The sequence below is a fragment of the Papio anubis genome, chromosome 4 (genome assembly GCF_008728515.1).
Source record: "Papio anubis isolate 15944 chromosome 4, Panubis1.0, whole genome shotgun sequence".
NCBI classification, from domain to species: Eukaryota; Metazoa; Chordata; class Mammalia; order Primates; family Cercopithecidae; genus Papio; species Papio anubis.
Genome location: NC_044979.1, coordinates 142,096,289 through 142,110,867, shown reverse-complemented (window position 1 = coordinate 142,110,867; position 14,579 = coordinate 142,096,289). Strand labels below are relative to the sequence as shown.

Genomic DNA, 14,579 nt, shown 5'->3' with positions numbered 1-14,579 from the left:
AGGAAAGCGGCAGCCATAAAGGTTATGTGACATATAATTAAATTTAAGCTACTTAAGGTAAAATTAGGAATAGATATTTGCATTGATTTTGACCTTAAATCTCCGAAGACTAGGCAAGAATTTTTTGTTGTTGAGACAGAGTCTTACTCAGTCACCCAGGCTGGAGTGTAGTGGTGTGATCTGGTGTGATCTTGGCTCATTGCAGCCTCTACCTCCCAAGTAGCTGGGACGACAGGTGCACCACCACGCCTGGCTAATTTTTGTATGCTGTATTTTGGTGAGAGACAGGGTTTATGAGCTGGTCTTGAACTTCTAACCTCCGGGTGATCCATGCCTTGGCCTCCCAAAGTGTTGGGATTGCAGGCATGAACCACTGTGCCCAGCCAAGAAATGTTAACAAGAGGGGAGAAAACCACCTAAGAAACCTACCAGGCCTCAGTAGTTCTGAGCATATAACGCTGCTGCCCAGCCTGAGGAACTGCAAGCAAAGTGCCCAGGACACCCAGGGAGGGGTTAGGCTCCTGAGGCCTGGCGCTGTCTGAAGTCTATCCTAAGGAGAACTGATGGAACAACAGAGAAACTGACAGCAATCCTGAGCTGCAGACCCAGCGCCCCGCAGACGTGTCGGGATTTTGATCTTATTGAATTCAGTTTGGATCAGGCTTGTATTAACTGATGTTTCTAATCGCACAATTACTAATGCAAGTGTTAATAACAGAAAAATGTAGTATGCCCAAGAAGAAAGACAAAGGGGGAAAAAGAGCCTTGGCGGTAGCGGTATTCAACAAGCCTGTAATCCCAGCACTTTGGGAGGCGAGGCCGAGGCGGATCCGCGAGGTCAGGAGGTCGAAGCCATGCTTTAGCTAACACGGTGAAACCCGTCTCTACTAAAAATACAAAAATTAGCAGGCGGTGGCGGCGAGAAGCATACAGCCAGTCCCCAACTACTTGGGAGGCTGGCGGGAGAATAGGCGTGAACGGGAAGCGGAGCTTGCAGTGAGCAGATCGACCACTGCACTCAACCCTGGGCTGACAAACGAGACTCAATCTCAAAAACAAAGGCCAGCACTTACACTGAATTTCCACACAGTGTACATAGTGTATGGGGCATGGTCGCCAAAGGGGAGCAACTCTGGGGAGGCTGAGGTCCCCTCTCTCCAGACAGCGAGGCGCTGTCCAGCAGAACAGCTGCGGGTCACCCGTGAGATGGGCGCGCATTGGCGCTTGCAGTGGGGAGGGCAGGAGAAAATGCCTTATCATTCTGCTGGTGTAAAGAGGGATTGTTGTAAACGGCCACATGAACCTGGCAGCTTCTCCTTACAAGAGATATGTTTATATCAGAGGATATTAAAAAAGGACATTTGGGGCTGGGCAAGGTGGCTCCTGCCTGTAATCCCAGCTCTTTAGGAGGCCGGAGGATCGCTTGAGGCTTGGAGTTTGAGCCCAGCCTGGGCAACAGACCAAGACTCCGTCTCAAAAAGTGTGGGTATGGTGACACATGCCTTGGTGACACATTGCCTGTGGGCTCAGCTACTCGAGAGGCTGAGGTGGGAGGACTGCTTGAGCCTAGGAGTTGGAGGCTGGCCAGGTGAGCTATGAGTGCGCCCACTGCTGCTCCAATACCAATGTGACAAAGAATGAGACCCTGTCTCCAAAAAGGGGACATTTCTTAATACACAGTAAAGTTATTTTTAGCATTGTAGAAAATAATTTTCTTTGGGCCATTGTCAAGTTTCCTGCTAGGAAGAGATCTTGTCTGATTTCAAGAAGAAAAGGGACCAAATGTTGAAAATGTTGAGAGGCACCTGCTTACAATCTCAGCAGACATTTGTTCTATTTCTCATGTTTCTATTTTTTAACCAGGTTTAATACAGTGAAAAAACAACTTTTCCTATATCAGCAGCATTAAAATTCTCCTGAAATACCAAATCCTACTTACCATTTACTTCAATCAGGTTTGCATTTTTTTGATTCAAAATAACATAGAGCTCCCGCCGATCAGACTTCTTTCCAACAACCCAGTAATCACTCATGGCCTTCACGATGATCTCCTCATCCTCATCCACTCTGCAAGAGGAGAGTTCAAACAGCCGTTCGTTATTCTATAATAGGCAGGGGCTTAAACATTCCAAAATGGGAACAGGAAATGGAGGCAGGCGTACGTGGCATTTAAAAGGCTCAGGGCGTCCTGGTCGAGGGAACCGGTGACTTAGGGGCTCCCAAGTGTGTGTCTGGAAGTGGCGCCCATGAAGGTGGTTCAAGCTTGAACCCCATGGAAAGGGCTCTGGGTCATTTGGCTTTGAAGGGACTTTCCGTGTCTTTTTTCTTAGAAAGGGGACACCTGATTGGAGAAGTGGCTGGAATCACCTGGTGAAGTCACTGTTGATGTCACCGAGAATCTTCATTAAATCCGGGTGCCGCAGTGGTGACACACTGGGCGTTTTCCTCATGTGAACTGTGCTCTTCTCGTCCAGATTCATGTGGTTGAAGTAAATAAACTTAAACTGGGGTTCTTTCTCAGACCTGTACAAACATGTCACAAAGACGGTAATACCCTGGATGGATATAACCAAACGATACAACTAGATTATTTTTATAAAATTTTTTTGAGATGGAGTCTCACTGTCACCCAGGCTGGAGTGCAGTGGCGCCAGTCTTAACTGGCTCCTGCAATCTCCGGCCCTCCTGAATTCAAGCGATTCTCCTGCCTCAGCCTCCCTGAGTAGCTGGGATTACAGGCATGCGTCACCGCATACCTTAGCTAAGTTTTGTATTTTAAAGTAGAGGTTTCACTATGTTGTGGATGGTCTCGATCCCCTGACCTTGTGATCCACCCACCCCGGCCTCACAAAGTGCAGGGATTACAGGCTTGAGTGCCCGCGCCCGGCCCAGCCCTCTTTTTCTAAACAAAGTTTCACGGGAGCATCGCCATCGCCACATGTTCATGTGTTGTCTGCTTTCCCACCAAAATGACAGTTGAGTAGTTGTAACACATACATCTACATACAGCCCAGGACGTCTGAAATGCTTCTTATTTGGTCCTTTACCGAAAAAGGCTGCCGACCCTGCGTTAGGAGAGTAACATCTCATTCCTCCCCCAGTGCGGGGAAGGAAATAGATCTATGGAAATGAACCTACCTGTAAGTGACCCGGAAGCCCTCTGACTGATATGTATGTAACAAAGCTTTTCCTCATATCATCCCCAGTGGAAATCATCGTAAAACACAGTCGCCTTTTCCACTGCAGTCTAATGAACATTTTAAATGGGATACACCTTTTTATTTCCTAAACTGACTAGGCAGTGCTGTGACACTGCCTCCCAGGTCAGCGTCTGTGACCTCCTCAGGGACCTAGTGGGAAAAGCTGAGCCTCGCCCCTCCCAGGGCCCCTCCCCTCCCCTCACTGCACCCTCACTGCACACCCTGGGCCTGGGATGGAGCCTGAGCACAGCCTTGGGAGCTTCAAAGAAGCACTCTGCTTGCTTCGGGGTTCGCAGCCATGTTCTGGAGGGCTGGGGGTGCCGGAAATCCGACCTCGGTTAAGGTGGAGGTGCTACTGAGAAATACTCTACATCTAGGCAAAAGAAAAGAGCATTGGAGGATTTAGTTTCCAGGAACATGAAAAGAAACTGCTTATAAAACCAGATTTTGTTTTCAGTAGCTCCCTAAGGCTAAGGAAAGTATAATGACAAGAAAAACTGGAAGAAGTTGCAAATTTAGTCGTCTGCATAGACAAGGAACTTAAATCGGGTGTAAGCTTCTATCCTCAAAACACTCTGTGGGGCCAGGAGCGGTGGCTCACGCCTGTAATCCCAGCACTTTGGGAGGCCAAGGAGGGAGGATTGCCTGAGCCCAGTAGTTCAAGACCAGCCTGGGCAACATGGCGAAACCCTGTCTCTACCAAAAAATACAAAAATTAGCCAGGCGTGGTGGCGCACACCTGTAGTCCTAGCTCTACAGCCAGGAGGCTGAGGTGGGAGGATCACTTAAGGAGGCGTGGGAGTCAGGGCTGCAGTGAGCCATGATTTGGCAGCCACTGCGCTCCAGCCTGGGCAACAGCAGGAGACCCTGTCTTAAAAACCCTAAAAACAAGAAGAACAGGTAGCCCGGCGTTCTCTATGGTCACCTCGGCTGTCACTTTCCATCTGTTAGTTGATAACCTGCATGATCCAAATCGATTTAACTCACTTATGCCTCCTTCACAAAGGAAAACCTGGTATTTTTATGGCCAAATAATTTAATGATTCAGCAGCACTGTCAACGTGTAAGCTACTGGCCAGGCGCGGTGGCTCATGCCTGTAATCCCAGCACTTTGGAAGGTCGAGGTGGGTGGATCACCTGAGGTCAGGAGTTCAAGACCAGCCTGGTCAACATGGCAAAACCCCATCTCTACTAAAAAATACAAAAATGAGCTGGGCATGGTGGCACCTGCCTGTAGTCCCAGCTACTTGGGAGGCTGAGGCAGGAGAATTGCTTGAACTCAGGGGCTGAAGGTTGCGGTGAGCTGAGATTGTGCCACCGCACTCTAGCCTGGGTGAAAGAGTGAAAGAAACTCTGTCTCAAAAAACAAAAACAACCAAAAACCAACGAAGATGTAAGCTGTTGACAGCAGTAATCCACACACCAAAATCTACACGTGCTTTCACCTTCCCTCGCTTCTGCACTCTCAGAGGCCCACGCTTATACAAGACCACACAGAAATAACATATGGGCCGGGTGCGGTGGCTCACACCTATAATCCCAGCACTTCGGGAGGCTGAGGCAGGCGGATCACAAGATCAGGAGTTCGAGACCAGCCTGATCAACACGGTAAAACCCCATCTCTACAAAAATACAAAAATTAGCCAGGCATGATGGCATCCAGCTCCTCAGGAGGCTGAGGCAGGAGAATCGCTTGAACCTGGGAGGGCAGAGGTTGCAGTGAGCCGAGATCATGCCATTGCATTCCATCCTGGGCAACAGAGTGAGACTCCGTCTCAAAGAAAATCCAAAACAACAACGTATGAACACTAAGAACATGAGCTTATGCAGAAATGCACAGCATTTTAGTAACTTCTCCAATGTGTAGAGAGCCCATTTAAAAGTAGGACTCAACTTCGCAAAGGGCTTTCCATGACCTCACTTTTTACTTTATAATAACTATTTTATATTGAGAAAAGATAGGGAAGGCCGGGTGCTGTGGCTCACAATTGTAATCCCAGCACTTTGCAAGGCTGAGGTGGGTGGATCACTTGAGGTCAGGAGTTCAAGACCAACCTGGCCAACATAGTGAAACCCTGTCTCTACTAAAAATATAAAAATTAGCCCGGCATGGTGGTACATGCCTATAATCCCAGCTACTCGAGAGGCTGAGGCATGAGAATCGCTTGAACCTGGGAGGCGGAGGCTGCAGTGAGCTGAGGTCAGGCCATTGCATAGTCCAGCCTGGGCGACAGAGTGAGACTTTGTCTCAAAAGCTAAGGAGGAAGAATTTAAGGACGTTTCAGTGTCTAGAGAGTTAGAGGAGCGAATCCTGCCTCTCCTACTCAGTGTAGACCCTTCAGGCTGCCACATTGAGTACCCAGGCCCAATGCCCCACATCCCAGCCAGTTTCCCCTACACATTTTCACACAATGAGAGGCAAAATGCTTCCAGTCTGCGCACACCAAATCCATGCTGACTACTGCCCATGTGAACGTAACCATCTGGGCCAGTGAAATGGGATGTTCTAATCAGCAGGGAGCTGAGGGAAGGTATTTAACAGAAGACCCAGCCCCAGCTGCCATCACGGGGCAGAAAAACTCAGGTCGGCTTCCCCAGAACCCTTTCCAACAGGCCTGAATGGCACGAATCACCGTTCTCTAGATCCCACGAGAGCACAGGGCTGTTACCACCACCCACATCTGTAAGAAAAACTACGCATGTTTTAAAAGCCGCTCAATGCGTGAACATGAACAGAAAGCCAAGTACAAACCCAGACATCCTCTTGTTGATGTTAAACTGCTCGCAGATGTCAGAGGCCAGGACCGTGAGCTGGGGCCCGACGACGCTGTCCAGTCTTCGGCAAAAATCCAGCGTTGGCTGGATAGAGGCTAAGTCATGACAAAACAAACCGGTAAGATTCATGTGACTGTCCGATGCTGAACAACTGTATTCAAAATGAAAACCTCACTGATCTGGGAGTGAAACCATGAAACGTTTAGCCCCCTCCTGCTCCTCAAATACAAGAGAAGCAGAAGATGGAAACCGCTACGTTTCAGATGGAAAAAGGCAAAGACCTCTCACTGTGGAAAGGTGACCGAGGTGGACCCTGTGGGGTGGTAAACGGCTGCTTCAATTCAGAAACGTAAAGCCAGAAGCTGTCGTGTGTATTTAACAAACATTCCACAGCACTCATGGGCCAGGTGCTGTTTGGTGCTTCACACACACGACCTCATTCCATCCTCAGAGCCCCCCGAGAGGTGCCACCGCTGTCTCCAGCTCGCGGTCGGCGGGGCACAGAAAGATGCCCACATTCTGCTGACAAGTGGGACGACTAGGACCTAAAAAATACAAGCAATGGCTAGTTCAGGAGCCAGGGGGGTCCCAGATGGGGAACAGGCTCCTCTCTGTGCCTCTACATTGCTGACGACAACACATTTATCATTTAATGGGCTGGGTGTGGGGGTTCCCACCCGAAATCCCAGCACTTTGGGAGGCTAAGGTGGGGGGATCACTTGAGCCCAGGAGTTTGACACTAGCCTGGCCAACACAGCGAGACCCTGTCTAAACAACAATATTAGCTGGGTGCAGCCGTATGGGCTGGCAGGTCCCAGCAAGCTGAGAGGCCCAGATGGGAAGATCACTTAAACGCAGGAGGTCGAGGCTACAGTGAGCTACGATCGTGCCACTGCGCTCCAAGAGTGAAACCCCGTCTCAAACAAAAAACTCCCAAACAACTGAAACCCCCAAAACATATTTATCATTTAAGAACAGGACGCAGCAAAGTACAAAAAGCCTAGTCAGGCTGAAATGAGACAAAGGCTGCATTCACCCGCCGATCATAAAGCACACACAGTCAGCACTCTCATGGCCTGGGGAAGAGAACAAACTCCCAAGGTTATGCAAATGGTAGAAAAAAGGAGACTTTCATATAATCACAATCTGTTCAAAGTCGACAGGGACAAATCAATGGTAAAAAGATGTTTTTTAGTCAACCAGAGCCATCTGGACACAGGCTGCCCATTCCGTGATGCCAGAGGAGCGATGTGCACCTTGTCAGGTGTGACGGTGCCTGTAGGGAGGTGACCAGACGTCCTCCTCAGAGAGCACAGGCAAGTGTCCTGCGGACTGACGGGAGGACTTAAAATGCTCTGCCAAACCCAACAACACAACACAGAGAGGCAACAAAACCAGAATCTTATTCACTTGTGTGATGGGGACTTAGGGGTTCATGGTGTTCATCTCTCTGTGTATATTCCAGAGAGAATTGGCAGAAACTGTCAATTATTCTGTGATGATTTCCACTGACACAAGTTTACAAAGACAGTAAATGGATATCACCTTGTCTCACTTTATTATAGCAAATAATTGCAGTTATGACATAGACATATAACCTACAACAACTAGGAGCTATATAACCAAAAATGCTTAAAAAATTTATCAAAGCAATTATGGTAAAAAGGCTCAACAGGTCAGGCCGTGGCTCACGCTCGTAATCCCAGCACTTTCAGAGGCCGGTGACGGCAGATCAATGGTGTCAGGAGATCGAGACCATCCTGGCTAACACAGTGAAATCCCGTCTCTACTAAAAATACAAAAAATTAGCCGGGCGTGGTGGCAGGTGCCTGTAGTCCCAGCTACTCAGGAGGCTGAGGCAGGAAAATGGCGTGAACCCGGGAGGCAGAGCTTGCAGTGAGCCACGATCCCGCCACTGCACTCCAGCCTCAGCGACAGAGCGAGACTCCGTCTCCAAAAAAAAAAAAAAAAGGCTCAAAAGAACATCAAGCCTATCAAGCCTGACGATGAAAGCCACAGACTTCCTTCTCTGAGCTCTCCTCCCTGGCAACCACTTTAAACTGTTATTAGACAATGGGCTTATCCTAACTCTTTCGCGTATCCTCTTTAGACATCGTATTGACTTCCTGCTCATGTCATGACGCGTGTGACCCCTCATCTGCCTTCCCCCCTCCTCCTCTACGGTTTACAGCCATTCTATTTCCTCCGCTGGCCGCCTTCCACCAGCCACAGGCCTCCGCTCCTGAAATCACATTCCCACCTGCCCCAGTACCTCTTCCCACTTCAGAGAGATCCTGTCTCAGAGATGAAAGATCTCAAATCAGTGACCTGACCTTTCGTCTTAAGATCCCGGACAAAGGAGTCAACTAAACCTAAAGCAAGTGGGGCTGGGTGCGGTGGCTCACACCTGTAATCCCAGCACTTTGGGAGGCCGAGGCTTGTAGATCACCTGAGGTCAGGAGTTTCAGACCAGCCTAACATGGTGAAACCCCGTCTCTACTAAAAGTACAAAAAAATTAGCCGGGCGTGTTGGTGTGCACCTATAATCCCAGCAACTCAGGAGGCTGAGGCAAGAGAATTGTGTGAACCTAGGAGGCAGAGGTTGCAGTGAGCCGAGACTGTGCCAGTGCACTCCAGCCTGGGTGACAGAGTGGGACTGTCTCAAAAAAAAAAAACAAACCTAAAGCAAATGGAAGGAAATACTAAAAGATGAGATAAGAAACAAACTCGATAGAGAAAAATCATAGAGAAAATAAATGAAACCAAAAGTGAGTTCTGTGAAAAGACCAACATTGAAAACCTTTTCCTTTTTTCTTGTGAAGATTCCAGAAATATGAAGAACCTTCAGCTAGACTGTAGAACAAGAAACAAACAGAGAAGACTCAAATTACTAAAACCAGGAATGAAAGAGGAGACATCACTACTGACTTTACAGGAAAAATGAAGGCGTATCCGGCTTTACCTATAATACCATGAAAACCCGTGTGCTGACAAATCAAATCAAACTGAAGCGGACAAATTCCTAAAAAGACACAAACTACCAAAGCTGACTCAAGAACAAACAAAATCAAACCTCTAACAAGTAAAGAAATTAACTTATTTATGCTGGAGGTTGTAAATCTTTTCTGTGAAAAATGAGACCTTGGCAATGACCTTCAGCAGGATATAAATAACTCCCACAAGCTTAGTGTTCCAATAATGGAATGCTATGCACAGTTAATTAACTTTAAAACTTCCCACAAAGAAAAGCCCAGATGCAGAGAGCTTGACTGTGAATTCTATGAAACATGTAAAGAGGAATTAACACCAGTGCTTCACTGTCTTCCAAAAAAATAGGAGGGAACACTTCCCAACACATTCTATTGGGCTAGCATTGCCTAAAGATATCACAAGAAAACAAAACTACAGGCCAATATCCCTTACAGCCCAAGCCCGTACAGCACCCGCCCCACCTCTGGAGGGCTGGAGACTAAGGCCGGCCACACGGGGCCAGCTGTGTCTCTGTGGCCAATCCCCAGTAAAAACTCTGGATCTCGAGGCTCAGGTGAGCTTCCCTGGATGGCAGCACTCCATAGAGACTGCCATACATCCTCGATGGGGAAACAGGCACTGTGCTGTCCGCATGACCCCAGCGGGAGAGGACAGCCAGAAGCTCACACCAGAGCAGGACTCCATCTCAAAAACAAAAACCAAAAACCAAAAACCCAGAAACCCAAAAAACCAAACAAACCTAAAGCAAATGGAGTCCTTCCATTGGTGGCTCCTGGGCCCTGCCCCATGTGCCTCTTCCCCGGGCTGATTTTAACCTGTATTCTTCTTTCACCGTAATAAACCACAGCTGTGCATACATTCTTCCTTATCCCTGGTTTTGCTTCCCGTGGTTTCGGTCATGTGAGGGACAGTGTAATAAAATACTGTGGTAAGGGGGAAGCAAACCACATTCTCATTACTTTTATTGCAGTGTATTGTTATTGTCCAATCATGATTACTATTACTTTTTGTGAGATGCGGTCTCACTCTGTTGTCCAGGCTGGAGTACAATGGCACTATCTTGGTTCACTGCAACCTCCGCCTCCCAGGTTCAAGCGATTCTCCTGACTCAGCTTCCTGAGTAACTCGGATTACATGTGCATGCCATCATGCCTGGCTGATTTTTATATTTGTAGTAGAGGCAGGGTTTCACCATGCTGGCCAGGCTGGTCTCAAGTTCCTGGCCTCAAGTGATCCACCTGCCTCGGCCTCAAGTGCTGGGATTACAGGTGTGAGCCACTGTGCCCGGCCTTATTATTGCTATTAATCTCTTACTGTACTGAATGTATAAATTAAACATTATCGCAGGCATGTATGTACAGGAAAAACACAGTATGTGAAGGGTTTGGTACTGTCCCTGGTTTCAGGCACCCCCTGGGGGTTCTGGAACACATGGCCTTTGGCTCGGGCGTACTGCTGTAGAAAGCCTTTTCTGAGTCCTGTAGTACTTCTAGTGAACTCTTACCCTAAAGGTGGTCATGGGGACTCCCAAACTCGCAGCTGGTGTCAGAAGTGAGGATGGTCTTGGAGACTCATGAACTTTGCAACTAGAAATCACTAAATTGTACATTTTAAGTGTACAAGGGTGAGTTGTATGGTACGTGCACTGTATCTCAAAGTCATTAAGAAAAATGTAAGGGCCCTTTAACACAGCCACAATCCCATTATCACACCCCAAATTATGTCTATAGATTGACTTTAAAAACAGAAATGCAATCAACAGCATATTATACACCAGGCTTATGGAGATTTCAGAGTCATTACCTGGGTCATTCAAAGGGGAATGATTTTTTTCTTGAGATGGGGTCTCAGATTTTCGCCTGATCCACAAATGGACATTCTTCCTACTCCAATTCCTGCTCTAAATTACACCTCCAACATTTTGGTTTGCTTTTTCGACCACATCTTTTTGTAGGCTCTTCCTGGAATCTCCCCTTCCCTGCCTCTGTCACAGCCCAACTTTGACTCTCTCAAGCACACCACGTGATGAACGAAACATCTTTTTATTTTGGCGGCTTGAACCCTGGAGCCCTCCCTCCTCCTGCTTGGTTACGGAGCTGCTGGAGGCGGGGTGTCGCCAGCAGACCTTAAGAGCCTGATCACCCCAAGATTTCCTTGTACCGTCTCATGCGTGAGAACTACTGCTCTGGATTCCCAACTGTTCTTTCCTGGTTTGTTCACTTATTCTGCTGACAGATGACCCTGTGTGACACCCTGAGGAAGGGTGCATGAGGGTAAACTTTTTGAGGCTTTTCATGTTTAACGTTTTTTTTTTTTTGAGACAGAGTCTTGCTCTGTTGCCCAGACTGGAGTGCAGTGGCGTAATCTCAGCTCACTGCAACCTCCGCCTCCCGGGTACAAGTGATTCTCCTGCCTCAGCCTCCAGAGTAGCTGGGATTACAGGCGTGTGCCACCATGCCCAGCTAATTTTTTGTATTTTTAGTAGAGACAGGGTTTCCCCATGTTGGCCAGGCTGGTCTCGAACTCCAGACCTCAGGTGATCAGCCCACCTCGGCCTCCCAAAGTGTTGGGATTACAGGCGTAAGCCACCGTGCCTGTGCTAATGTCTTTTGTCTCATCTGTGGTTGACAGCTTGGCGTGGCAAAGAACTCTATGCTCAAATTCATTTTCTCCCAGAACTCTGAAAATCTCTCTTCCACTGTCACATAATGTCTGGTGCTAGATATGAAACTGTTGATGCCAGTTTCATTATTTTTGAGACAGGGTTTCACTCTGTCACCCAGGCAAGAATGTAGTGGTGTGATCATAGTTCACTGCAGCCTCCAACTCTTGGGCTCAAGTGGTTCTCCTGCCTCAGCCTCCTGAGCAGCTGGGACTACAGATGAGCACTACCATGTCTGGCTAATTTTTAAACATTTTTCTTCGACACAGGGTCTTACTATGTTGCCTAGGCTGGCCTCCAACTCCTGGCCTCAAGTGATCCACCTTGGCCTTCCAAAGTGCTGGGACTGTACCTGGCCCATTTCCATTTTATATTAATAGATACAACTCTTCTAATTAGTAGATACTAATTTTTTAAAGTTCTTGTCTGTCCTCGGAATCATTTTTGTTTCTTTTGAGACCTCTACTTTTGTTTTTGCAGCCATATTTAACAATGAGGGAACGAGAAGGCTCACCAGGCTTCACTCAGAGTAGGATGAAGGTCTCAGTTCCGTCTGGGAGACAGAAATGCCAGAATGAGCAGGGCCTCATTCTCAGGGGCAGACATCCACGTTAGCCACTCGGGGTCTCTTCAGACTGTTTCCTTTCTTTAAACAGACCCTCACTTGTCACCCAGGGATGGATGCTCAGCCGCGGGCCTATCTGTGCAAGGATGGGGGAAGGGGAGGCTGACTGGCCTGTCTGCCATACTTCACTTCACTTCCCCACCTTTCCAGGCCCAGTCCCCACTCTGACAACTCAGGTGACCCCTCCTCCAAGTCAGGAGCTTCTCTGGGCTTCCGCAGGGCTGTGGCTCCTTTGCCTTAGCACAGGGTTGCCACTCGTATTCCAGGCCTGTTCCAGCACCGCCCTCCATCAGGCGTGGCTGACAAATCCCGTCTACCTTCCAGAGAGGGACAGGACTCCCTCATCCTGACACACCCCGCTCCTTCCTGTTCCCCAACAGCATCATTTCTGAGCCTTTATGAATGAAAACTCCGCAGCCTCAGGCAGGAAAGAAGAGAAGCACATACACATGCTCGTCTTCTTTCTTGAACCAAAAACTGCCTTTAATTAGAAACACAACCTGAGTACATATCCTTACAAGATGATGTCCTGACAGAAACAAATACGATCCTTATGGAATTAGCAAGCCCATAGCCTTAAAATCAGAGCAAAAGCAACATGCACAGACACGTGGCCACGGCCCCCATCTGGAGCCATTTCGAGAACAGGGAGCACCAACCTCTGACAGCCTTTGGCTTGAGAGCACGTGGGACTTCACACGTTTATGAATCACCATCTTAAACAGTTCCTCTTTCACTAATAACAAAACTGTTTAAAAGGAGCTGAAAATAAACTTATTACTCTAGAAGAACACCCATTTTGAGTTTTACCATAATCAGAACTTCCAACATCTTTTCCAAGAAACATTTAAGAGGTTTGCATATGCACTCGTGTACACATGCAAGAAAGATCGACTTCAGTATTAATCAGTAACGCTGGAGGGAAAAAAGTTGTTACCTTATAAACAATTAAATGGAGCTCTTCATAAGCGTCATGTGTATTTACAAAAATTTTGGGGAATCTGCATTTTGCATCTGGATCATTAAGGTTCAAGGGTCCGGTAAGAAATCTTAAAAGCAAGAACAGACATGGCGTGATTCAATGAGGTGAATTAGAATCAGGAATCTAGAAACAGAACACATTCCTACTTAATATTCACCAGTTGCTTTCGATGCCAGGTGCTATTTGGATAACACCTTATGAGAATATGCTGGCCGGGCATGGTGGCTCACGCCTATAACCCCAGCACTTTGCGAGGCCGAGGTGGGTGGATCACCTGAAGTCAGGAGTTCAAGAGCAGCCTGGCCAACATGGCAAAACCTCGTCTCTACTAAAAATACAAAAATTAGCTCGGCGTGGTGGTGGGCACCTGCAATCCCAGCCACTTGAGAGGCTGAGGCAGGGGAATTGCTTGAACCCGGGAGGCGGAGGCTGTAGTGAGCTGAGGTCGTGCCACTGTACTCCACACTCCAGCCTGGGTGACAGACACTCCATCAAAAAAAAAAAAAAAAAAAAAAAAAGGCAGGGTATGCTAAAGTAAGTTTTAACTCATTGGAAACATAAACTTTCCTTGTTGATTACTGTCAATCAGATGGCACAAAGATATTTCAACGTCCATATTATCTTTACCAAAAAGATAACAGGCCAGGCATGGTGGCTCACACCTGTAATCCCAGCACTTTGGGAGGCCAAGGTAGGTAGATCACTTGAAGTCAGGAGTTCAAGACCAGCCAGGCCAACATGATGAAACCATGTCTCTACTAAAAACACAAAATGAATTAGCCAGGCATAGTGGCGTGTGCCTGTAGTTCCAGCTACTGGGGAGGCTGAGGCATGAGAATCGCTTCAGCCTGGGAGGCAGAGGTTGCAGTGAGCCGAGATCTTGCCACTGCACTCCAGGCTGGGTAACACAGCCAGACTCTGAGTCAAGAAAACAAGAAAGGAAAAGGAAGAAAGAAAACCCAGTATCTTAAATCAAAGAACAGAAGTCCTACCTTCCATAGTGCTGAAGATTTCCTGGCATTTCTGCTCTTACTGGAGAATCCCTTCCTGCTAACTGCAAATAAATTTAATGTTGAGAATGACTTATCAGACTTTTTATTTATTTTCCAAACTTTGAAAAACAGCATTCATTATCTACTAGTTGGTTCCATACTATTTGTCTTTTTCTTTTAGAGACAGGATCTTGTTCTGTTGCCCAGGCTGGAATGCAGTGCGGCATGATAATGACTCACTATAGCCTTGAACTCCTGAGCTCAAGCAATCCTCCCACCTCAGCCTCCAGATACAGGCATGTGTGACCACACCCGGCTAGGTTTTCAATTTTTGGCCAGGTGAGGTGGCTCA

At 47.6% G+C, this 14,579-nt stretch overlaps 1 protein-coding gene across 1 annotated transcript in view; it reads right to left on the bottom strand.

Annotated features, from left to right (window-relative positions):
- Window positions 1-1,195: 1,195 nt before the first annotated feature.
- Window positions 1,196-14,579, bottom strand: part of LOC116274643 (vacuolar fusion protein CCZ1 homolog B-like) — a 14,233-nt gene continuing 849 nt past the window's right edge. Inside the window, exons 2-9 of the mRNA XM_031665874.1 lie at window positions 14,228-14,289; window positions 13,191-13,302; window positions 10,396-10,402; window positions 8,830-8,856; window positions 5,953-6,070; window positions 2,368-2,523; window positions 1,940-2,067; window positions 1,196-1,317 (exon numbers count right to left, since the gene is read on the bottom strand). Of these exons, the coding sequence (XP_031521734.1) occupies window positions 1,196-1,317; window positions 1,940-2,067; window positions 2,368-2,523; window positions 5,953-6,070; window positions 8,830-8,856; window positions 10,396-10,402; window positions 13,191-13,302; window positions 14,228-14,289 (732 nt within the window). The remainder of the gene's footprint in view (window positions 1,318-1,939; window positions 2,068-2,367; window positions 2,524-5,952; window positions 6,071-8,829; window positions 8,857-10,395; window positions 10,403-13,190; window positions 13,303-14,227; window positions 14,290-14,579) is intronic.